The sequence below is a fragment of the Typopeltis vanoorti genome, chromosome 16 (assembly GCF_054136105.1).
Source record: "Typopeltis vanoorti isolate ZY-2024b chromosome 16, IOZ_Tvanoo_1.0, whole genome shotgun sequence".
In the NCBI taxonomy this organism is placed as follows: domain Eukaryota; kingdom Metazoa; phylum Arthropoda; class Arachnida; order Uropygi; family Thelyphonidae; genus Typopeltis; species Typopeltis vanoorti.
The window spans coordinates 14,871,301-14,895,439 of NC_143564.1; the positions used below are offsets into that span (position 1 = coordinate 14,871,301).

Sequence of the window (24,139 nt, forward strand, 5' to 3'; positions counted from 1 at the left end):
TCCTTTATCCCAGTGAGAGCAAACAAAGTTTGCGCCTGAAAATATCTTCAGGACTAAATATAGTGTTGTACTATCTTATCCAGTAAGTAGTGCAACACCAAGGCAACTCGTGGCAAAGGTGGAGCAAGCTACCAGGCACTTCTAACCCAGTATCTCCCATAATGCAAAACACATTTCCTATGTGGATATGTATACTGTTATGCATTAAAGGGATTGGCCATCTACCCAGACTAGTTTCGACCTTTATTGAGGTCTCTTCAGTGGGAGCCAGGCCCAGAGCTGGAGATACCAGGCAGAAGCAGTAGCAAGTCATCTGTGCCTATGGGAGTTGCCAAAAGGTTTATCACCTTTTTTAAAAATTACTCTGGATTTAGAGAAAGATGTTGAAAATTTATTTATCACTAGGTTAGACTATAATAGATTTAGTTTAATCCTTTATCCCAGTGAGAGCAAACAAAAACCTCAATAAAGGTCGAAACTAGTCTGGGTAGATGGCCAATCCCTTTAATGCATAACAGTATACATATCCACATAGGAAATGTGTTTTGCATTATGGGAGATACTGGGTTAGAAGTGCCTGGTAGCTTGCTCCACCTTTGCCACGAGTTGCCTTGGTGTTGCACTACTTACTGGATAAGATAGTACAACACTATATTTAGTCCTGAAGATATTTTCAGGCGCAAACTTTGTTTGCTCTCACTGGGATAAAGGATTAAACTAAATCTATTATAGTCTAACCTAGTGATAAATAAATTTTCAACATGATCATTTCTATTCCCTATATCAGAGGTACATCGGAAAAGATAGCCAAAGTATTGTTGAAACATGGCCTTCGCACCACCTTCAAACCTCATGTCAAGCTGGCAACTCTGATCCGCTCGCCTAAGGATAAACTTCACCCTTTAGCACACCCAGGAGTGTATGAAGTTCCATGTGACTGTGACTTGGCCTATTATGCGCAAACAGGAAGATCAGTGAACATCCGCCTGGAAGAACATGAAAGATACATTCGCTACTAGTACTTTGGCAAGTCGGGACTGGCATACCACGCTTTGGACACTCCTTCACACAGGATTAGATGGAGGAAAACGAATGTGCTATTTAGGAGTCGTTATAGATCTGAAAGATTATTTTTTGAGTCAGCAATGGCTTTGAAGAATTCTCCCAACCTTAACAAATATGGTTGCATTAATTTGCCAAAAATTTGGGAGATGGTTATCCTAAGAAAAACTCCTGGATAACTGCTTGCTTTTTTTTTTTTTTCCTGTTAGAGGGCGCCAAAAAATAGGACTTTAGATCTTTTGTCTTTTGCAATTATATTGTTTCACTCACTCACTGTTGCGTTTACATGTGTGTTGTGCTCTGATGATGCTGAGTTGAAAATCAGCGAAATATAAGCGTTAATAAAACATCCTTGTTGAAAAAAGTGTTTGTGGTGTTGTTAATACCGTGAAAAATAAGTCCAAATTAATCTGTTATCTGTCAAGATTCCAATATTATCAGATCTTATATTTCTCTCTTTTAAGGCACTTTTTACTGTATCAATCCATCTACATCTTGATCTTCCTGTGGGTCTTTTTCCTGCCAATCTGGCCAAGAACATTTGTTTTGCTAATCTTTCCTCTCCCATTCTATTTAAGTTACCATACCACTTGAGATTAGCTCTACTAACACATTCCCGAATGCTAACAATGGAAAGTTATTTCGTATCCTCATTTTTAATGTGATACTGTCATTGATGCCATCTGTTTACTCCCCTAAGCTTTCTCAGAACTCTCATATAAGATGTCTCCAGTCTTTGATCAAGTAAATTAAAGATGCCAAGAAATTATATTCTTGGTTTCATCCTTTATCTAAATGTAAGAAAACAAAGTTTGCACATGAAGTGACTTCACAACTGGATTACATGTATATAGAGGTTAATGACTTCACTTCAATTGCCTTAATACCCGATCAAGCAAAGCACATATCCTTCTGGACAAGTATAATGCTATGCATTATGGGAAGGGTCACTGCCATGATTTCGCCCTTTATTCGGGTATCTGCATTACTTCTGCATTGCTTCAACCTTGTATCGAAGGTGAGTTAGCTGATCTCATATGGAGGTGGCAGGGTTTTTTTTCTCCCGGAAACTCAGGTTTTTCATCCTGCATACAGACAAATCAGCCCTTCAGAACACATGCAATTTATAGACAAAAAATACTAGTTGTGGTGGTGGGCGGTGGATGCCGTTGATGGAGATGATTGGTAGTAGAAGTTCGGTGTAGTGGTGGAGACAGTTGTATAGTAGGTGTCCTCCCACGATGAGTCTTCGGACTCCTTGGAGGCGTCACGAATAATAATATTAATAATGATAATCACTTATGGATCTAACTCCCACTGATGAGACCTCAATAAAGGTTGAAACTGGTCTGCACAGTGGTCTGCACAGATAGCATTATACAGTTTATGTATAATGCTATCCCATAATGGATAGCATTATACATAAACTTTATACATTATACTTAGTATCCCATAATGCAAAGCATTACGGGATACTAAGTATAATGCATTACGGGATACTATGGCAATTCAAGTGAATTCATTAGCTCCTATATACAAGTAGCCCAGTCATGAAGTTACTTCATGCACAAACTTTGTTTATACTTGGATAAAGGATGAAACCAAGAATATGATTTCTTGACATCTTTAGCTTATAGTATAACCAAGTGGGGAAAAAAAAAAAAAAAAAAACTTTCAACATCTATCTTTGATGAAGTAAGTTTTCTAACCCAGCTCTCATAACTTAAAACTGGTTTAAGCACTGTCTTGTATACATCTAATTTTTGTTTTGACTAATTTCTTTCTTATTCCATATAAATTTATTCAGCTGACTTCCTACCATACTAGCTTTACTAGTTCTGTTGTCTATTTCTATATTCCTGCCATTTTCACTAAAACTTGCTGAACCTCAGTAGCTCAGTCGGTATAGATGAAGCCCTTTGGTCGGAAAGACCTGGGTTTGATTCCCATCTATGACGTGAGGAACCTTTATTTCACTAAAGGTGAGTTAGCTGGTCTCATATAGAGGTAAAGAGTTTTTTCACCTGGAAACTCGGGTTTTTCATCCCTCAGAACAGGCAAACTACTCAGTGACACACAAAGATTTACACACAAAAATCATAAATACATACTTAATCCCTCAGGAGGTCTCAACCAGCCCTAAAGGATGGATTAGGAACAGGGGGAACCCCCCAAACAAATAATAATAAAATAAATAAATAAAAATGGTGCCTAAATAGCTGAAATGCTCTACTTGTTCATCATTCAGGATACATTAGATGTTTTGAATGTTTTTTATACCAAATTTACTATAACAGTTATTCAATTTAGACAAGGAATCTTGCCGAATTGAGCTGGATTTAATCAGAAGTATAACATCATTTGCATAAAGTAAAGAGCTAAGATTAACGTTGTCAATTTTGATATCAGATGTAATATCACTTTCCTTTATAATGTCATTGATATAGAAAATGAATGTTGCGCACTTGATTTAACATCAAACCATCAACCTCTTTCAATTCTAACTGCTGACTTACAGCTTGAATGGAGACTGTGTAATTGCTTGATATAATGTTCCATTTACACCATATAACTGTAGCATTTAAAAGAGCTTTCCTCTCAGTACTTTGCCATATGCCTTTTCCAGGTCAATGAAACTTCAATACAAATCCTTGTTATATTCCCAAGATTTCTTAACTATTTGTCTTTTAAAGTGAAAATCTGATTCTGAAAACCTCTATTTGGCCTGATTCCAGCTCATTCTTTGCCAAATTTCCCTTCCACAATTTTTCTTAGCCGTTTCTCAAGTATAGTTGCATAAATCTTACCAAGAACACTCAGGAGGAAAATACCGCTTTAATTCTATTCAGGTTTATTTTCCTTTTTATAGATGGTATTATGAAAACTCGCTCCAATTATCTGGAATTTGACCTGCTGACCAGGCCTTCTGAATTATGCAATGTAGCCACTGTAAAACTTTTATATCTCCATATTTCAGCATTTCTGGTCTAATTTCATCTACTCCAGATTGTATTTGACCAGAAATGCTCCACATTTCTGGTCGAATTTCCACATTTCAGGTTATTGATGACTTTTCTATTTCAAGTATATGGATACGTGACTGCATTCCTGTTGAATATTTTCTACCACTGTGCTGACACTGCTTGTTTCATTTAGCAGTCTTTCAAAGTGATTACTCAAGACATCTAAAATATCTTTATCTTTAGTTTTCATGTCACCTTTATCATCTCTGATTCCTTTTACAGTACTCTTTCCTCCATTTATAGGCTTTTTCAACAACCTCTAGAATATTTTACCAACTTCCTGATATTTATTTTCTTTGTTCTTGCCAAGTCTTTCCATGACTTTTGCCTAGCTAGTTTTACAAAGCATTTAGCTTTCTTACATTTGTCTCTGTATTCTCCAAGAGCACAAGCTTACTTACTTACCAGGAACTTTCAATATGCTTTCTTCTTTTCTTTCACTGCCTCTTTAGCTTCCTGAGCTACCACAGAGTTCTGATTTTTCTGTCCTTACAGACAACTTCACCACATGCTTGTCTGGCTGAATCAATCAATGTTTTCTTCAGGATTTGTCATTGAATCTCCAAGGTTTGGTTCTTGTTTTCCAACTCTTTTTCATTTTTTCTATAATCACGTTTATGTATTTCAGTCTACAGTTCACCTCTGAGAGCTGCTTAACCTCGGTTAATTTTAAAACTTTCTTACACACTCTTCTTTTCAATATGAAATTCAATTTTATCCTGCTCAAAACTAAATAGTAATAATTTCCTTTTTCAGATCCTCTATACACTCTTGTGTCCTTAACCAGTGGAAAGATATTGCTATCAACTATAACATTAGTCAATGAGACTTGTCTTATTGAATTTTTGCACATTTTTATTGGAACATCCATGAAACAATCCATATCTTTAACAGAAATCCAGCAGGCATTGACCATTATTATTAGCTTTGCACTTTTCTCCAAATTTTCCCAAAACATTTCTGTATGTGTGGTAATTATTATTATTATCCAAGACCCCATGGAGTCAAAGACTCATATAGGAGGTCCTTTTATCATACACACAGCTCATCATACTCAAATTCTCTGCAGACACCACACTCTCAGGCAAGGCATTCCAATCATTTACAACTCTGCACAAAAAAAAACGTGCTTCTCACTAACCCACTCATATCCTTTTTATATAGTTGCCAGGGATGACCTATGGTTTTCCCCCGATCTCCCACTATTTTCTGTAGAACCTCTCCAGCATTGAATCTATAACAACCCCTTAGTAACTTGTAGGTCTCTATCATATCTCCCCTCTTCCTACTGTCCACCAGACTCTGCAAGTTGCATCTTCTCGATCTTTCCTTTTACTCAACATTCCAGAAATTAGAAACTACCTTAGTCAGTTGCTTCTGGACCCTTTCCAACATCTCTTCGTCCTTCTGAAAACCAGCTGACCAAATCTGGGCACAACACGTGTAGTCTAATCAAAGCCTTATAAAATGGAACAAGAATCTCCCTACTGCTACAAGTCAGCGTTCTCTGCATCATTCCCAGAAAATTGTGTGTTATCTTCACAATTTTGGCTATGTGTTCCCTAAATTTCAGATCCTTATCCACTATCACCCCCCCCCCCCCCATATCTCTTATTTTCTCCACCTCCAACAATATATCCTCACCAAGCATAAATTCTGCATCCCATCTTTGTTTTCCAAATTTTAGAACCTTACATTTTGCAACATTGAACTCACATCCCCATTTCCATGCCCAATCACTCAATTTATTCATGTCTTCCTGTAAGGCCACAACATCTTCACTACTCTTCATGATTCATCCCAACTTTGCATCATCTGCAAATAGCTGAATATCTCCATCCAAATCTTCAGCAATATCATTAATATACAAGCTAAAAGCTATGGCCCTAAAACAGACCCCTGAGGCACTCCACTAGTGACTTCCTTTTCCTGGATATCACTCCCCCATACACAACTTGTTGCTACCTATCAGATAGCCAGTCTCCAATCCAATGCACCAATCTAATATCCAATCCCATCCACTCCAGTTTGACTATCAACTTATCATGCACTAATCTATCAAAATCCTTTGCAAAATCTAACTATATTACTGTGTATCCCTCTCCTCTGTCCATGGAAGCAGTCGCCTTTATTGTAATAAGTAAGTAGATTACTAAAACATGACCTCCCTCTAGTAAATCCATGCTGTCCATGAAAGATAATACCATTGTTGTCAACCCAATTTTGAATCCTAGTTCTCACAAGTTTCTCCAACAACTTAACTACAACACCTGACTCACAGATAGGCCTATAGTTTGATGTTTGAGTTCTATGACCTCCTTTATGAAGTGGCACAATCTTGCCCTCCTTCCACTCCTTAGGAACTTGACCCAGTACAAGGCTCGTATTAAAAAAATGTGTCAAGGCTGGCATCAACTCCCTGGCACATTCCTTCAGAATACGTGGTGGTATATTATCAAGTCCTACAGCCTTATTTACATCTAGTTTGCTCAACTTCCCATACACCTCTTGCTCACTTACAGTCAGTCTCTCTTCCCCATCATCAACTGCTCTCAATCTCTACATGAAGTCACATTCACAAGATTGAAAGACCTTTATGAAGTGCTCATTAAGTATATCCAACACACCTGCAACAGCTGTCTTTATACCATTTTCTCCGATCAATGTCTTCCTTCCATAATCATTCTTTCTTTTGCTGACTACATATCGAAAGAACTCCTTAGGATTCTTTTTGGCTTCATTAGCTAACTGCTGTTCATACCTCTCTTTAGCTACCCTTACCAACCAAGTCATCCACCTTGCTTGGTCTTTGTAGTCCGCATGGAATTGGTTATTTTCATTTCTCTTATGCTGCCTCCATAATGCTCTTTATCTCTGTATCTCATGCTCAATTTCTTTATTCACCCATTTCACACCTACCTTGTTTAACCTTCTCACCCTTGGAATACATTTAGACATTGCATTTACTAGATAGTTTCTGAAAATCCCCCAAGCTGCATTGATCTCTTTTCCAGCTAATTCCTTATTCCATGCTACACCTGAGCTCTTCATAATCACTCCCCTTTTAGTTCCACATATACCCTTTTCTTACCTGAGGTCCTCATACTACTAGCAACCACCCAGATAATCACCTCATGGTTACGCTCACCAATTGGTTGGTGATTTGATACTTCATTTATAATTGCATCCTCTGATGAGATGATCAAATCCAAGGGTGTAGCATAGATGCAGCCTGCCTCACGGTGTGACTTAATAAGGGCACTAGTTCTGTCATATTGCTGTACGCACCATCGCTGCTCTAACAATTCCTGTTAGCATAGCACGTGCAGAAAGAAATTTTTTTAAGCTTAAACTGATTAAAAATTATTTGCGAACAGCAATGACGAAGAAAGATTGGTTGGTGTAGCAACTATATCAATAGAGGCAGACATAGCTTGTATTTTAAATTAGAAGAGCTTATAAAGCATTTTGTTGTGCAATATCCCCATAGAGCAAACATTTAACTAATGTTTGCTCTATGGGGATATTGTAATCGTTTTGCATTAATGTTTCTCTTGTAATAAAAACAAAATAGCAATTGGAGATTTTCTTATATTTTTGTCTTGATAATCCATCAGGGGTGATATTTAATTGTTTGTCTCAGGGCAATATCTATCTGACAACAGCCCTGTCCAAGACCCTTAATCCTCATGTGCCTTCTGTTACATACTGTCTGAGGTAGTTATCCCTCAAAAACTCAAGAAACTCATTTTCTTTACTTCTAGTTGCTATCTCATCATTCCAGTCTATATTTCCATAATTAAAATCACCCATAATGGTCACCCTTTTCTTATTTGCTTGAATAATTTGATTATACATTTCATAGTCACTACCATCCACATTTCCTGGTCTATAACAACATCCAACCAAGTATTTCATTCCATTCACCTCTGTCTCACACCATATTTCCTGAAAACCACTGGCACTATTTCCCTCTTGCATCTCTACTTTGTATCGACATAATTCTTTATCATCAATAGCATCCCCCTCCCATTTTTACCCCTTCTATCTTCACGAAACACATCATACCCTTCCATCTCTATTCCTATCAGGATGTCGTCCTCATCTAACCATGTCTCACTTATTCCAACAATTTTTTGGGTGAAGAGACTCAATTAGTGCAACCATTTCATCTGTTTTGTTTCTTACACTTTTAGCATTTGTATATAAACACAACAGCTCATTCTCTGATCTACAGCTAATTCCACTGATAACACTCATTCGATGTGATCTCTCCATGCTCGTCTGTGACCATTTCCATTTCTGCTCGTTTCTAATAATTTCTTACTCTGCTGTTTAGGTCTCCAACAAGGACCAACTTTTCCTTTTTAAGCCAACTGCCTTCTCTAATGCCTCAAAAAATTCCTATATTTCTTTGTTGGTAGAATCTTCTGTGGGACTATAAGTCCAAATAAATTTCATTGTCCATTTCTCCATTCTGATATTTTCACTTTACGTGATATTCCCTTCCATTCAAGAAGATTATCCTCATGTAACAAAATTAACTAACACTGATTTTATAGGTCATAATAGTTAGTTATTTAGTTTCACTACTTGTTCTAGTGGCTTTGTCTGGGTTTGGATGAACAAACAAATATACAATGAGTGATAAATATGAATCATTACATAACTAAAAACCAAATATGTAGTTCGGAACTGTTACAGAAAAATAAAAGTAAAAACAGAAACCCATGGAAGCTGGCACAGGTCAGTCATTGTTCAGCAGATATGCACAATAGTTTGCAGAAAAATTAAAGTCTGACGTGTTAAAAGATCGAATAAGTGATTTCCAAATGTCACATAAATCATTCTTTGGTTTCTGTTGAGAGTGCCTTGTGAGTAGATTACCATCATAGCCTCTATGATGTTGCAGGCGCTGAAGTTGTCTTCTATTTAAGGAATGGAGCTCTTGTCAAATCCAGTATTGTGGTGAGTGTGGGAGAAATGGAATGCCAGGCCTGAGCTGTCTTCTCTGTTGTTAGTGACGTCTCCGTTATGCTCTTTTTGCCTTTTTCTAAACTTCTAGATGTTTGCTCTATGTAAGTAAGGCCACAAGAACATGGAATATTGTAAACTCCAGGATGTTTGTTGAAAGGGTTGTGGTCCTTAGGTGAGTGTAACAGAGTTCGTACAGTGAAAATGGGTTTGAAGGCCACTCTTATGTTGTGAGATTTCAGGAGATTGGCGACTTTTAGAAAAAGTTTGCCAATATAAGGGATGGATCAGACTTTAATTTTTCTGCATACTATTGTGCACACCTGCTGAACAGCCACTGACCTATGCCAGCTTCCATGCTCCACGTGTTTCTGTGGAGCATGGGATTTTACTTTTATTTTTGTGTAACAGTTCCTACATATTTGGTTTTAGTTATGTAATGATTTATTGTATATTTGTTTGTTCTTCCTAACCGAGACAAAGCCACTAGCAGGTTTAAAGAAACTAGTAGGTTTAATTAAATAACTATTACTGCCTATAATAAACCCAGTGTTAATTATTTTTGTTTTATTTTGGTCAAAAAAATCAACATACTCATCAAGATTATACTCGTATTTTGTGTTGAATACTATGGCTACATCCTTTTTTTCCTATATTGTCAGAATGTAACATTTGTGATCTCACCAGTTTTGTCTTCTTTGTTTCAATCATGCCTATTATGTCAACCTGGTACTTATCCAATTCTTATGCTAGTTCCACTTCTTTTCCATTGATGTCTCTTACATTGATAGTACCAATCTTGAACTCTGTTGATTGTGAGTTGGGACGTGTCCTTGGATTTGTTCCAGTAGCTGATTTTTAGCTGCTACTGCAACAAATCCCAGAACACAACGAAAACAATGGGGGCCTTGTTTAATCATGGGGTACCCCAGCCGGCATGAAATTCTGTCATGTTGTACCATCATTTTACATTGTTATTTAAACCATTAAGAATATAATTTGATTGGCTAAATCCCAAATTGCCAGCCCATCCTCGTTTGTTCAGTATCCAAATAAATATCTAACAGGGTGCACCATGAAAAGTTGAGGATTAGACATCAGGTCAGAAGCCCCAGTTGGTTCTCTGCATTCCTTAAAATGCAACGTGGAAATATCTTCCAGTTTTACAGCTTTGACCCTTAAGTATCCCGCTGCCTTATATATATATATATATATTTTTTTTTTTTTCATTAAAAAAAAATATTTACTGTTGTATTTGGCACTTTCATTTGCTTCTAAGGTGCTACTTTTTAGAGTTTCATTATTGTTTAATTGCCATTAACGTTTTTTCTATTTCTTATCTGACTTCTTTCTTATCTGACTTCTTTAGGTTCCAAGTCGCGCATCCATAAGTCGCTGTTGGAAAAACAACTGCATCTAAAATCCTCAACTTTGTTCCCATGGAGATAGATCCATCCTTCCAGATTTTAGACAGGTGTCTGACTGTTATTTTAGCCATTCTTAACCTTTTTCTGACATCTTCTGAACAGCAATTCTTCACATTAATAATGTATCCCAGGTACTCAAACTTGCTGACTTCCTCAATTCTTTCTCCATTAAGATACACTTGTTTCTCAAGAGCTTCTCTGTTTGTTTTTCCTTTGAGAACCATGATCTTTGTCTTGCTAAGATTGAGTTGAAGTACTCTGTTATTACTGATCTTGTTAATTTTGTCAAGAATTAGTCCTAGTTCTTCCATGTCATTACAAAGGAGTACTATATCATCAGCATACCTCAGATTACTGATCAATCTATCTCCTATTGTAATTCCTGTCCTGAGCTCATCCAATGCTTCACTCATGATGTCCTCTGCATATATACTAAACAAGTGAGGAGAAAGTAAGCATCCTTGTCTAACTCCTTTTCCAACTTGAAGCCAGTCAGTCAATCCAACACCTGTTCTTACTGTGGCTTCTTGCTCCTTATACAAATTGGCTATCAACCTGATAGTGTGTTGAGGAAAACCCATTCTTTTCATTACTTCCCACAGTTTCACATGCTCAACACAGTCAAAAGCTTTAGAGTAGTCTAAGAAACACATTACTAGAGGGAGTCTGAATTCTTTATATTTTTCTATGATCTGTCTAAGGCAAAGGATCTGATCTCTGGTGCCCCTACCTTTCCTAAAACCTGCTTGTTCCTTGGGCATCTCTGCCTCAACTTTGGCCTCAATCCTATTTAGCATGATCTTTAATAAAATTTTGCTTGCATGAGATATCAAACTAATAGTTCTATAATTCTTGCATGCCTTCTTATCACCTTTCTTGTGTAGTGGTATGAAAACTGACTTCTTCCAGTCTCTAGGCCATGATCCTGTCTCCCATATCCTTGTAATCAATCTATGAAACACTCTTATCCCTCCATCCCCCTGTGGCCTTGATTAACTCTGCTGGGATTTCATCTGCACCTGGGGCCTTATTGCTGTTGAGCTGCTTAACTGCTCCACAGTATTCTTTCCATCTGTTTTTGATTTCCAACTCTTCTCTTAGTAATGATCCATTCCTGTCTTTGATGACATTCAATTAAAGCCTTACACTTTGCAACATTAAATTGATAAATCCACTCACTTGCCCACTCGCACAGTCTCTTGAGATCCTTCTGCAATGCTACATCATCCGCTCTGCTTCTCAGTTTTTCACAACTTTGCATCATTACATCAGCCTATCCCAATATCATTAACATACAAATTAAACAATAATGGTCCCAAAACAGATTCCTACAGCACTCTACTTGCAAAGTTCCTCTTTTAAGATACCAGTCTCAAATACCAATCCATCTATTTCGATTTATTTACAAGCTTGTTATGTGGCAGTTCTATTAAATACCTTTGAAAAATCCAAATATACCACTGTATATGTATCTCCCTTATCCATGAATTCATTACTTTGTTTAGTACATAAGCAGGTTCATAAAAATAATCTCCCACCAACAGACCCATGCTTACCATCATCAACCTAATTCTGTATCATAATTCTCACTAACATCTAACAGCAGCTCCAGACATACAGATTGGCTTAAAATTTGTAGATTCAGTGTTATACCCTCCTCTTTGTGAAGTGGAACAATTAATCCCACCTTCCACTCATTTGGGACTTGTCCTGTTGCAAGACTCAGGTTAAACAGGCATGCCAAAGGTGCTATTAATTCCTTGGAGCATTCTTTCAAGTCACGTAGTGATATGTTGTCAAGTCCTACTGTCTCATTTACATTGTTTACTTAATTCCTCATATACCTTCTACTCACTCACTGTCAGTCCATTCTCCACGATACCATCTGCAATCCAGCTTCTCATGATGTAGCCTTCACGAGGATGAAATATTCTGATAACACCTTTATTATTAATGGTTACTCTGTGTGATGGAATTACAGATGGTAATTCAACTGAACAGTGACATAAAAGTATATCTGTCTAAGTATCAAGCATCTCTGCAATGGAGAATAGTAAATAAATAACTGAGGGTCATTACTTACTGCTTTCAGTTGATCAGAATCAAGGATTTTCAAGGAAGAGGATTTAGGGACATCTGCTTGCATTTCAAGAAGAGCTTCTTCTTTCAGGACCCAGTTGTTATCAACAGTAGGATCCATTGTAATGCTAATTAATGACAGAAGTCACTTATGTAAAACTTGTTTATTTGTATAATTTTTGGCTATGTTTTCAATATGTTACACGAAGATAACCACGAAAGGAAAAGAAAAAAAAAAGATCTTTAAGGCGAAGGCCATAATTATTGATTAGTTTTACTGATAGTTTTTGTATAGTACGCCCACAGATTCTGCGCATGTCACAAAAAGGAGAATCCATTCCGATAATAGGCTAATCAATCCGACTTCTGGGATGAGTTGCTTATTATTACGTCAGAAAATTTACTTCTCTTTTATGATCATTGTAGTTTTTGGTAACTGTAGTAACTATTTTGCTTGTATAACAGTTGGGAAATTTTATCTATAAAGCACGTGATTTTGCACGTTGCTGACCAATTTGTACGTCCTTCATTTCTTTCAGCATGAATCGACCATTCTAGGCACCAAGCCAAGCGAAGCTCTACAAAGTGTGGTCATACTATATTCAGTTTTACCCTCCTCAAGAAGAAATTTCCAGAATTTTTCTTCCATATGTTGAAGGACTTTCAGAAAAAATAGCAAGACTTTTTCTCAAGATCAACCTACAAGTCTCTTTCCATCTAGTTCATAAAAAGACAAATGTCCTCCTCTTTCTTATCTTGGAGGTTTACAGGATCCCTTGCTCATGTGACTTATGTTATTATGGACAGACTGGTGGTTCTGCACAAATTCATCATAATGAACCAGTGCCGTAACAAGGGTGTGGCGAAAGAGGCACCTGCCACGGGCGCAACTAGGTTTGGGGGGGCAAAACGTAAAAAATAAAAATAAATAGATATAAAAATCCGCTATTTTATATTGTATTTTTAAATTTCAACTATACACTGCTTTAGACACACAAATTCTGTTGATAGTAAGTATTTAACATATTGCATTTAGTAAATGTTAACTTGTTACATTTAAATTTTTCAAAATTTTTGTCAGTTTTGGGTTGGGGGGGGTGCAAGTTAGCCATTTTCCACAGGCACTTCATGCCATCATTACTGTACTGTAAAGAACATCAAGAATATGTTTCACTTAAAGAGCCCAATAAATACAGTTTTAGCAAGCCATTCCTTGTCTACTAAAAACAAAGAATTCAGTGGAACAATGTCAAAGTTCTACACACAAGCTGTTTTCTTCTGGAAAGAAAGACTGTACAAAGAAAGCTGTGAAGCACACATTCACAATCCTAACCTTAACAAAAGTGATTATCTTAAACTTTCTCAATTTTGTAAGTTATCCTAACTAATACCCCTCATTCATGTGTTTCATAAATTGTAATTAATTAATTTTTTAAATTTAAAAATATTTTATTAACTATATTTTTGTTTTTATTTATTTCTTGATATCTATTAATGTAGATGGAGTAATTATCCTGCAGTTGATAGTACCTATTATATCGCATGCTTTCAATTTAATTGTTGTTCTTTTTTTTTTTTTTGTGGTTATTTTCTTGTAATATACTAAAAATGGCAATGAAACATAACTGAAAATTCTACAAATAGACAGTTTTTATCTAAGTGACCTCTGTCATTAATTAGTATTATAATGTCTTCTTCCAGTTATGTCTCAATTTTTAAATCAACTGTAGGATCCACTGGGAGTGATTTTTTATGAAATTATGAAACACAGAATTCCATTTTGGAAGGATTGACATTGACTGCATGGCCTATCACTGAAGGGTCATATAAAAATTAGCAATTTGTGGCCTTGTTTTTTAATGTATTTCAAGGTTTTAAAGTGGTATTGTAATCAGCTAATCTGTTTACTAATATCATGGATGAGATTGGTAATCATAAAGTAGATCGTTTATATATATATATATATATATATATATATATATATATATATAGGAGGAGAGGGATCAAAGAATAGACCCTAGTGGTACTATGGAATTCATTAATTCATAATGATTTATATTTTATTTTATTTTTTTTACCAAGTCTTCATATTCAGTGATTATACAAGAAAACTGATACCTATATCCTCCTCCTCCTCTTCTTCTTCTGTAGCTTCTCCCACTTAAGTGGGGTCACTGTTGATAATGAGTCTCCTCCACACCTTCCCGTCTTGGGCTGTTACCACATCCAAGTTCTTCATCCTCAAGTCCTCTTCTACTAGCTCCCTCCATCTCTTCTTTGGCCACCCACGCTTCCGCTTTCCTTGCACATCCATCTGCATGACCCGTCTTCCCACATATTCGTCCTCCCTCCTCATCACATGACCAAACCATCTCAACCTTGCCTCCTGTATTTTCGCTCCTAAGTTCGTAACTTTCACTGTTCCCCTGACATAGTCATTTCTCAGACGATCCTTTCTAGTCACACCGCACATCCACCTAAGCATTCTCTTCTCTGCTACTTCCATCCTACTGATGTTATTTTTCTTCAGGGCCACAGTTTCTATAGCATATGTCATAGCTAGCCTCACTACTGTCCTATAGATTTTGCCTTTCAGATTGATCGGCACCCTCTTATCGCATAACACTCCGGCCATCTCCCTCCAGTTCCTCCAACCTGCTTGTATCCTGCATCCCACTTCCTTCTCAGCTCCTCCATCTTCTTCCATTGTTGAACCTAAGTATCTAAAGTCTCTCACCTTCCTGATGACATTTCCTTCCAGCTCCAGATCAGTCTCCTGTCTGCCGCCCACTGTGCAACACATATACTCTGTCTTACTTCTGCTCAGTCTCATACCTCTCTTCCAGTACTTTTTTCCATCTTTCCAGTTTAGTTCCCGCTTCTTCTCTTGAATCTGCACACAGCAAAATGTCATCTGCATACAACATTATCCAAGGGGGCATTTTCTCTCACCTCCTCCATCACCACCTCCATCACAATATTAAACAGAAACGGAACTTAATGCTGACCCTTGATGCAAGCCAACTGTTACTTGAAAACTTTCTGTCTGTCCCAGACAGGTCCGAACACTTGTCTTCACATTTCTGTACATTTCCCACAACAACCTGACATATTTCTCCGGCACCTTCTCCCTCAGACACCTCCAGACTTCTTGCCTTGGCACTCTATCGTATGCTTTCTCCAGATCAATAAATGCCAGATGTAGCTCCCTTTGTTTCTCTCGATACTTTTCCATCATCTGCCGTAACCCAAAGATAGCATCTGTTGTTGATTTACCAGGCATGAAGCCAAATTGTTCCTTTGCAATCTCCACCTCCTTCCTCAATCCTCCATCAAGAACCCTTTCTAGGGTTTTCATTGTGTGGGACATCAACTTTATTCCTCTGTAATTTTTACAGTCTTGTGCATCCCCTTTACCCTTGTAGATGGGGACAAGAGTACTCTCCCTCCATTCCTCGGGTATATTTTCCTGTTGGCAAACTTTCATGAACAGGTCCCACAGCAGGTCGATTCCCTCTTCCCCCAGTGCCTTTTATGCCTCCACTGGAATTCTGTCGGGGCGCACTAATTTTCCATTCCTCATCCTCTTCATGGCCTCCGTCATTTCCACTCTACTGATGTTCTGCACCATCCCCATGAGTCAAGAGTGGAAGAGGACAGAGAGGTGTACAGAGAGAGAAAGCAAGAAGCCAAGAGAGTTGTGGCACAGGCGAAGGCCATGGCATATCAAGATCTGTATGATCAATTAGAAACAAAGGAAGGACTGAGAAAAATTTACCAACTAGCAAAATGTAGAAATAAAGCAGCAAAGGACATCTTACATGTGAGGCAGATCAAAGATGCTGAAGGAAGAGTATTATGGAGGGATGTGGACATAAGAAACAGATGGAAAATATACTTTGAGGGACTTTTGAATGAGGAAAATGCAAGGCCTCACAGAGGAGATGGGCAACCTTGCATTTTCCTCATTCAAAAGTCCCTCAAAGTATATTTTCCATCTGTTTCTTATGTCCACATCCCTCCATAATACTCTTCCTTCAGCATCTTTGATCTGCCTCACATGTAAGATGTCTTTTGCTGCTTTATTTCTACATTTTGCTAGTTGGTAAATTTTTCTCAGTCCTTCCTTTGTTTCTAATTGATTATACAGATCTTGATATGCCATGGCCTTCACTTGTGCCACAACTCTCTTGGCTCTTCTTGCTTTCTCTCCCTGTACACCTCTCTGTCCTCTTCCACTTTTGACTCATCCCACTTCTACTTTGCCTTCCTCTTAGCTGTCACTGCCACTTGTACATTATTATTCCACCACCAACCCTCCTTCTGCTCTCTAATCTTTCCAGATGTCTCACCAAAACTGATACCCATATCCCAAAGAACTAAACCTTTCCTGAGCACTTGGCCTGTTTGTCTGAGTGTTTAGCATATCTGCTCTCCAGCCAAAAGGCTGTTGGTTTGAATCCCATCTTTGGCATTGATGTTTGTGATTGTCTGTGAAAATACTAGTGGTGGTGGGCAGTAGATGCCATTAGTGTAAATGATGATTGTAGTTGCGGTTCGTTGTAGTTGGTGGATTGAGTGGTGGAGACAGAGCTGTAGAATAGGTGTGCCCTCCCTTGATGAGTCTTTGGACTCCCTGGAGGTGTCATGTAATAATAATAATAAGGTTTTTATTATAATAATAATAATAATAATAATAATAATAATAATAATAATAATAATAATAATAAAAACACAAGTACTCCTGTGGAAATAGTTGTGACAGAATCTGTACTGCAGTTGCTAAACACTTCATTGCCAGGTGGATTTTGATTCCGGGTAGTGCTGAAGTGAAACAGATGTTATTCATTTCTCTCTCTCTCTCTCTGGCTGTCTTTTTGCATTGAAATTACTGAAATTTGGTAATCAACATTCATGGCAAAATCATGATGTTTTGACAAAATCATAAAGTGTTCATCAAAAGATCAACTTTTTCTTTTGTTGTGGGATAGACAAAAGCTATGAAAATCAGTGACTTTGTAAGAGACTGTTGTCATCTGGATACAAGCCAAGTTTTTCACTTGTGGCCTTTTCAAAATCAGAATTTATTTACTTTGCTGATAATTTTCTTGTAGCAGTTGCATATTTCTGAACAGACAGAGTTAAACAAGGATTTTTTATTATTATTATTTTATGACACTTCCAAGGAGTCCAAAGACTCATTGAGGGAGGACACCTACTCTACAGCTCTCCATCTTCATCACTTCCATCCATCTCCAGCATCTACTGTCCACCACCACTACTATTTTTTGTAAATTGCGTGTGTCCCGAAGGCCAATTTGCCTATATGCAGGATGAAAAACCCAAGTTTCCAGGAGAAAAAACCCTGCTATCTCTGTACGAGATTGGCTTACTTACCTTCAATTGAAAAAGCTCACATAAAGATTCCGCCTGTCATGCTGAGAAAGAATCAAACTTAGGCCTTTTTCAACTGAAGGGCACAACGTACCATCATTCTTCCAATTGCATTATGAAGGCACTTGGTTTAGAGCATTCTTTGTTTTTATTATGACAGAATAGCCTAGGCACTCCTATTGGAGAACCAGAACTTCACAAAATGCAAGAATTCAAAATGGAATGCACTCTGATGCTTTTGCCACTAACAGTAATTTTGATAATGTCTTCGGAGCAACTATATATTTAGCTATCAATTTTTTCAAGCCTATCTGAAAATAATTCCGTTGTTTGGCATATTAACCACATTACCGGCCATTAAAGATCAAATACACACTCTCAAAAGCTCTGTATCCATCATAAATTTCAATGTAATATGGTATTACAATTTTAATATGCACTTGGTATCCATGGAAATGTGGATGTATATATACGTCCTGGCCAGTAGCGTGGTTAACAAAGATTTGGATCTTTAAAAGATCCAAAGATAAATTTTAAGTTAATTAGTGAAAATATTTTGAATTATGAAATTTTGACATTAAAATATGTAAGACATTTTTAGTTGTCTTTTCTTAGAGAATTGTTGTTAGAATGTTTTTTATATCTATATTCACATGTTGAAATCTGCAGAGAAAAGTATTGCAAGTGATTCATCTGGTGTATGTACAAGCAACAGTGAAACCAGTTACACTTCATCACTGGGACAGCCTGATTATTTAGATGATACTTCTTCACCTGGAACATCACATGCAAGCAAGCATTATGTTCTCAGTTCCAATCAAACTGCAGTTTCTTCTGAATGCATTAATGAAGGTATCTAATATATACTTTTTCTAATCATTAATTTAATATATTGCATGTTTGTTGTTATTATGATTATTATTATTATGATCATTATTATTGCAAGATCTCTGCAGAGTTAAAAGACATTGTGGGAGATCTTCACTATCAAATACAGTGCTGCTCATCACACTGCTCCCTAAAACTTGTTTACTGTTTCTCTACTTATTTACTATACTCTCAAGTAATGCATCACACTCACCACCTTCAAGAAAAAAACCTACTCTATTCTTTGAATAAAAAATAAAAAATTCTGAATTGATCTATTCTTCTTCATGTAGCTTCCTCAATGAAAGGGTACAGCACCATGTCCTTCTAGTTCTCTCTGTTGGTGGCTTTCCTTTTTATTTCTGCATAGCCATGTGATCCTGTCCATGATCTTATATCTTCAAGCCATGTCCTTCGTTTTTTGCCTCTTGATCCTTTTCCCATAAATTTTCCTTCTAAAACTGTCAGTATCCTCTGTCCTGCTGAACCTCTCAGTACATGCCCTGCCAATCTCATCTTTCTCTGGATAATTTCCTGTATGTGTTCTATGTGTTCTCATTCTCTGTAGGACATCTGTATTTGTCACATGTTCTGTCCATGAGATTTTCAGAGCTCTCCTATATTACCACATTTCAAAGGCTATTATCGGTTGCCTTACTCTCTTCTTGAATATCCAGATCTCACTTCCATATGTGAAAATTGGCCACACTAATGTTCTTATCATTCTTTTTTTTTTGTCTCGATACTCACAGAACTTCTGAGCAGATCTTTATTTTCTCCAGAATGTATCTTTAGCTGTGACTGTTCTTATTTTTTATTTCTTTATCTTGCTCTCCATCTGCAGTAAAGTAGGTGCCTAAATATTTGTATTCTGTTGTATGTTCAATTTTCATATTGTTTATGAATATTTCTGGCTCAGATCTTTTCATAAATTTGGTCTTTTTTGCATTTATATCTAATCCAAATTCTTTACTTTCTTCAATTAGTAGCTGCAGTAATTTTATTAATTTGTTTCTGTTCTCTGCTATTAGAATATTATCATCAGCATATCTAAGATTGTATTTTATACCATTGATACTATTTTTTGTTTTTCAATCTTTTTCATCACTGTTTCACTATAGATATTAAATAGATTTGGTGAAAGGATACAACCTTGTCTAACGCCTCTTTTTATTTTCACTACGGAAGTCTTATTGTTAAACAGCTGCATTTTCTGTTTGGTGTAAATCATTTTTATAATCTTAAGTATGTGATCTTCTATGTCTAATTTATCTAATATATTGAACATTTTATTATATTTTACCCAGTCAAAAGCCTTCTGAAAGTCTATGAAGCATATGTAAATGTTCCTATTTCTTTCAAGTGATCTTTTTATTAGTATTTTTAGTTCCAGGATAGCATTAATGGTTCCCATTCCTCTTCTGAAGCCTTTCTGTTGTTCACTCAATTCACCGCTTATGGCTCTTTCAATTTGTTTGTTAACAATGGTTAAAATAATTTTAGATTCATGGGCTATTAGGCTCACAGTTCTGTAATCCTCGCAATTTTGTGCATTATTTTTCTTTGGAATTGGTATACAAACAGATGTTGTAAAAATTTCAGGTAATTGTATTACCTGAAGCTTTTACATTTTTACATTTTTTGCACATTTACATTTTTATAGATGTCCTGAATGGATTCCACTAAATAGTTATTATTGCCAGTCAAAGCTTTCAGCAGCTCAGCCAGGATATTATCACACCCAGGGGATTTATTATTAGGAAGATTCTTAATTACGTCTTCTATCTCCTTTCTTGTCGGTAGAGTGGTATTTGTTGTTACGTTTAACTTAAGATGTCGTGAATCATCTAACATGTTACCATTATCATCATCATAGAGATCTGATAAGTACTCCATTCATCTTCCATTTATCTTTTCCTTATCAGTGATTATGTTTCCATATTTGTCCTTGATGTTATCAGACTGTGTACATTTTGCTTTTCCATTAAGTCCTTTCACTTTCAAGAATGCTTCTCTGGTTTTGTTCCTATTTTGTAATTCTTCTGTCTCAGTGCACTGCCTATTTATCCAGTTTTCTTTCAATCTTATGCATAACTGTTTGATTCTTTTATCCAAAGTTTTATATCTTAATCTTCTTCATTTGCTCCTCTTTTCCATGTTCTTCTTTCATTGATAAGGTTGATTACCCCTTGTGTTTTCCATGATTTTTTCTTTCTTTCTTCTTGTTTATTGATGTGGTTTTTAACAGATGTTATGATAGCTGCTTGTAGTCTATTCCACTGAGAGGGTTCATTTTCGTTTTGCAACTGTGCAAACAGCAGTTCTGAAACATTTTTATTAAAATTTGATTTTACTATTGGATTTTGTACCATTTGCAGATCCCGTTTTAATGACTGACTTCTTTTAATTTTCATTGTTTTCAGGCGAATATTCATCTTTATTAAGACCAGTCTATGATCCACAGATCCACAGTCAGCACTTGGCATCACCTTTGAGTTCTGTATTCTATTGAAGTAATGTTTGCTGACCATGATATAGCCTAATTGGTTTTTGTATCTTCCATCTGAACTTTCCCCATGTGTATCCATTAATTAATCTATTAATTAATAGATACACATGTAATAAAATTAATCTATTACAAATCATTAAAAAAATAAAGAAACCTTTTCTCAATTCATGGCTCAGTCACATCACTATTTTATCTTTTCTTCCTCTTAATCAGAACAGACTGAGATGGCATTCTCTCAGTATATAGTCTACAGTAGTTCAAATTTAAAATGTGGCTTGATGCCTTCTATTGTGGAAATATAATCTTTTATTTCTTTACATATCACTGCTCTCCTCATCATTACATAATTTATTGTGTTTGCCTTGCAGATCTTGCAATGTAGCCAACAAATTTCAGATCCTTTTCTGTCATCATGTTTCTTCTATTTCACAATACACAGCATTCTGTTCTTGCCTTTCAAATTTCGAAACTTTACCATTTGGCAACATTGGATTGGTAGTTTCACTCACATAATCTTGCACATAATCAATTCAGATCCTCCTAAAGAGCGACTATATCTGTTTTGCTTCTAATAGCTCTCCCTAACTTTGCATTATCTTGAAATACTTGATGTGCCAGAGTACCCTAGGTCTCTGTACTTTCATCTGCACTCTTGTTTATACGTTCTCTCTCACTTATTAATTTCAAAATTTATGCATTGTTTACATGCATTCCTCTTCTTCATTTGATAACCTGTAGTGCTCAAATGTTTTTAGTTTCAAGATTTTCCGTAATCTGTAGCTAAAACAATTATTTCCTTGTCATTATCCAGTATTCTTAAGACAACATTGGATGATTATGAATCCTTTCAAAAGCTTTAGCAATGTCCAAAAGTATCATGGTGTATCCATTTCCCTTTGTCCAACTCAATATTAACATTACTATAACATGTGAGCTAGTTGTTTAGACTTGATCTTCCTGTAGTAAACCCATGCTGTTCATTGCTAAGTTTAGATTCTCTGTCAACCTGTTTCTGTATATGAGCTCTCACTAATTTTTTCAGAATCTTTACCACCACTCCAGAGATGCTGATAGATACATCAGACTTTTGTCATACATTTTTTTTCCACTCCTCTGGAATCTTCCCTTGTGCTGGGACTCTAATTATACCTCCAAGCCAAAGGTACAGCCAGTTCACCTGAACACTCTTTTATCATCCGTTTTGATATCCCATCATCCCTTATTGCTGAATTCTTATTTAGTTTATGCAACCACTCTAGAACCCTGTTCTCATAAACCTGAGTTTCTTAATCCAGTTTAGAAGTAGCATTGAGCTGTATGTTGCTTTCACTAGGTTGATAGCTTTTGCATGTAAGATAAACAAAATAGCCCTAAAACAGACCTGTGCAACATGCCTCTAGTGACTTTTCTCTTCTGGAACACTGCTCTTTCAACAACTTGCTAATAGCTATCAGACAGGCAGTCTCATAGCTATTAGCAAGTTGTTGGTAATAGCTATGAGACTATTCAGCATACTACTGGAGAAATTCATCTCAGTGAAAGCCCTATGTGCTTTCACTGAGGTGAATTTCTTTTTCACCTTGATGTAGCAATCTTATTGCAGAGAAGAGACAACAATCTTATTCCTAAATGCATTAAGCTGAAAAAGAAATTCACTTCAGCAAAAGCACTTAGAATTTATAACCATATGGAGAAACCAACTTGGAACAAATTCAGACTACTTGCAAAGTTTTTGCAAGTAGTCTAAATTTAAAATCGGAACTTTTCAGTTATTTAAATCAAGATATTTGGGGTGTCCTTGAGAGGATTACTGACACTCAGCTAACCAAACCGTGGAAACTAACAAAGTAAAACTTATAACTAAATTTCTTAGATTGAAACAGCAGCAAAATTTATACAACCAATGAACAAATTTCGATTTCTCATCATTAAATGACTTTGAGGACAGCTATCCACAAACCAGTGATAACATTAGCAACCAATTAAAAACAAGTCATGACAGTAGCAACCATGTGTTAAGGCTTAAGTGCTGGAAAAACTCATGATAAAAGTTTAAGAATGAAACAGCACTAGGAAATTATTAAAAGAGGTTTTTACTAAAATAAAGAGCCAAAAGATTAAAAGAAGTATTTAATGCTTCCAATATTTCATTTCAGTTTTTGAGACTTGTAAAACACACAAAGGCAGTACAAAACTCATCTCATCTCATCTTCCTTATACCCTCTTTTACCTTGCAGTGTCGAGGGTCCATTGATCATCGGACCTCACTCCGTTTTACAGGATAAGGTGGTCAGCCTTATGCCCCGGTGTATCCTATGGCCTGTAGTGTTGAGTTCTCAAGGCCAGTTTGCCTGCTTTGCAGGATGAAAAACCCCAGAATAAACTGGGGAAAAAACCCTGCTGTCCACGCCCAAGACTGGCTAACTTGGCTATGGCTGAGGAAGATCCTTCAGCTCCTCACGTTACCGACGGGAATCGAACCTAGGACACTCCTTCCCCAGGCATATGGTTGCAAAGTGCATAGCCACTAGGCTAACTGCACGGACCAGTACAAAACTAATTATGATTATTTTTATTATTATTATTACGGGTATCTCCATGGAGTCAGTAGACTCATCGCGGGAGACCCAAACTAGCAAAACAATATCTGTCGTATCTCTTCTTGAATTCATTTACAGACGAAGAGCTCACGACTAAGTCAGGCAATGAATTCCACTCATTCACTACCCTCCAGGCAAAAAACCTTGTTCTGACACCTTTGTTAACCACACTCTTCTTTAATTTCCAGGGATGACCTCTTGTTC

The 24,139-nt window shown here is 36.6% G+C and overlaps 1 protein-coding gene across 1 annotated transcript in view; it reads left to right on the forward strand.

The window, feature by feature from the left end:
• Positions 1-24,139, forward strand: part of LOC150097861 (uncharacterized) — a 501,089-nt gene that overhangs the window by 251,412 nt on the left and 225,538 nt on the right. Inside the window, exon 10 of the mRNA XM_090406613.1 lies at positions 18,629-18,811. Coding sequence (XP_090262739.1) covers positions 18,629-18,811 — 183 coding nt within the window. The remainder of the gene's footprint in view (positions 1-18,628; positions 18,812-24,139) is intronic.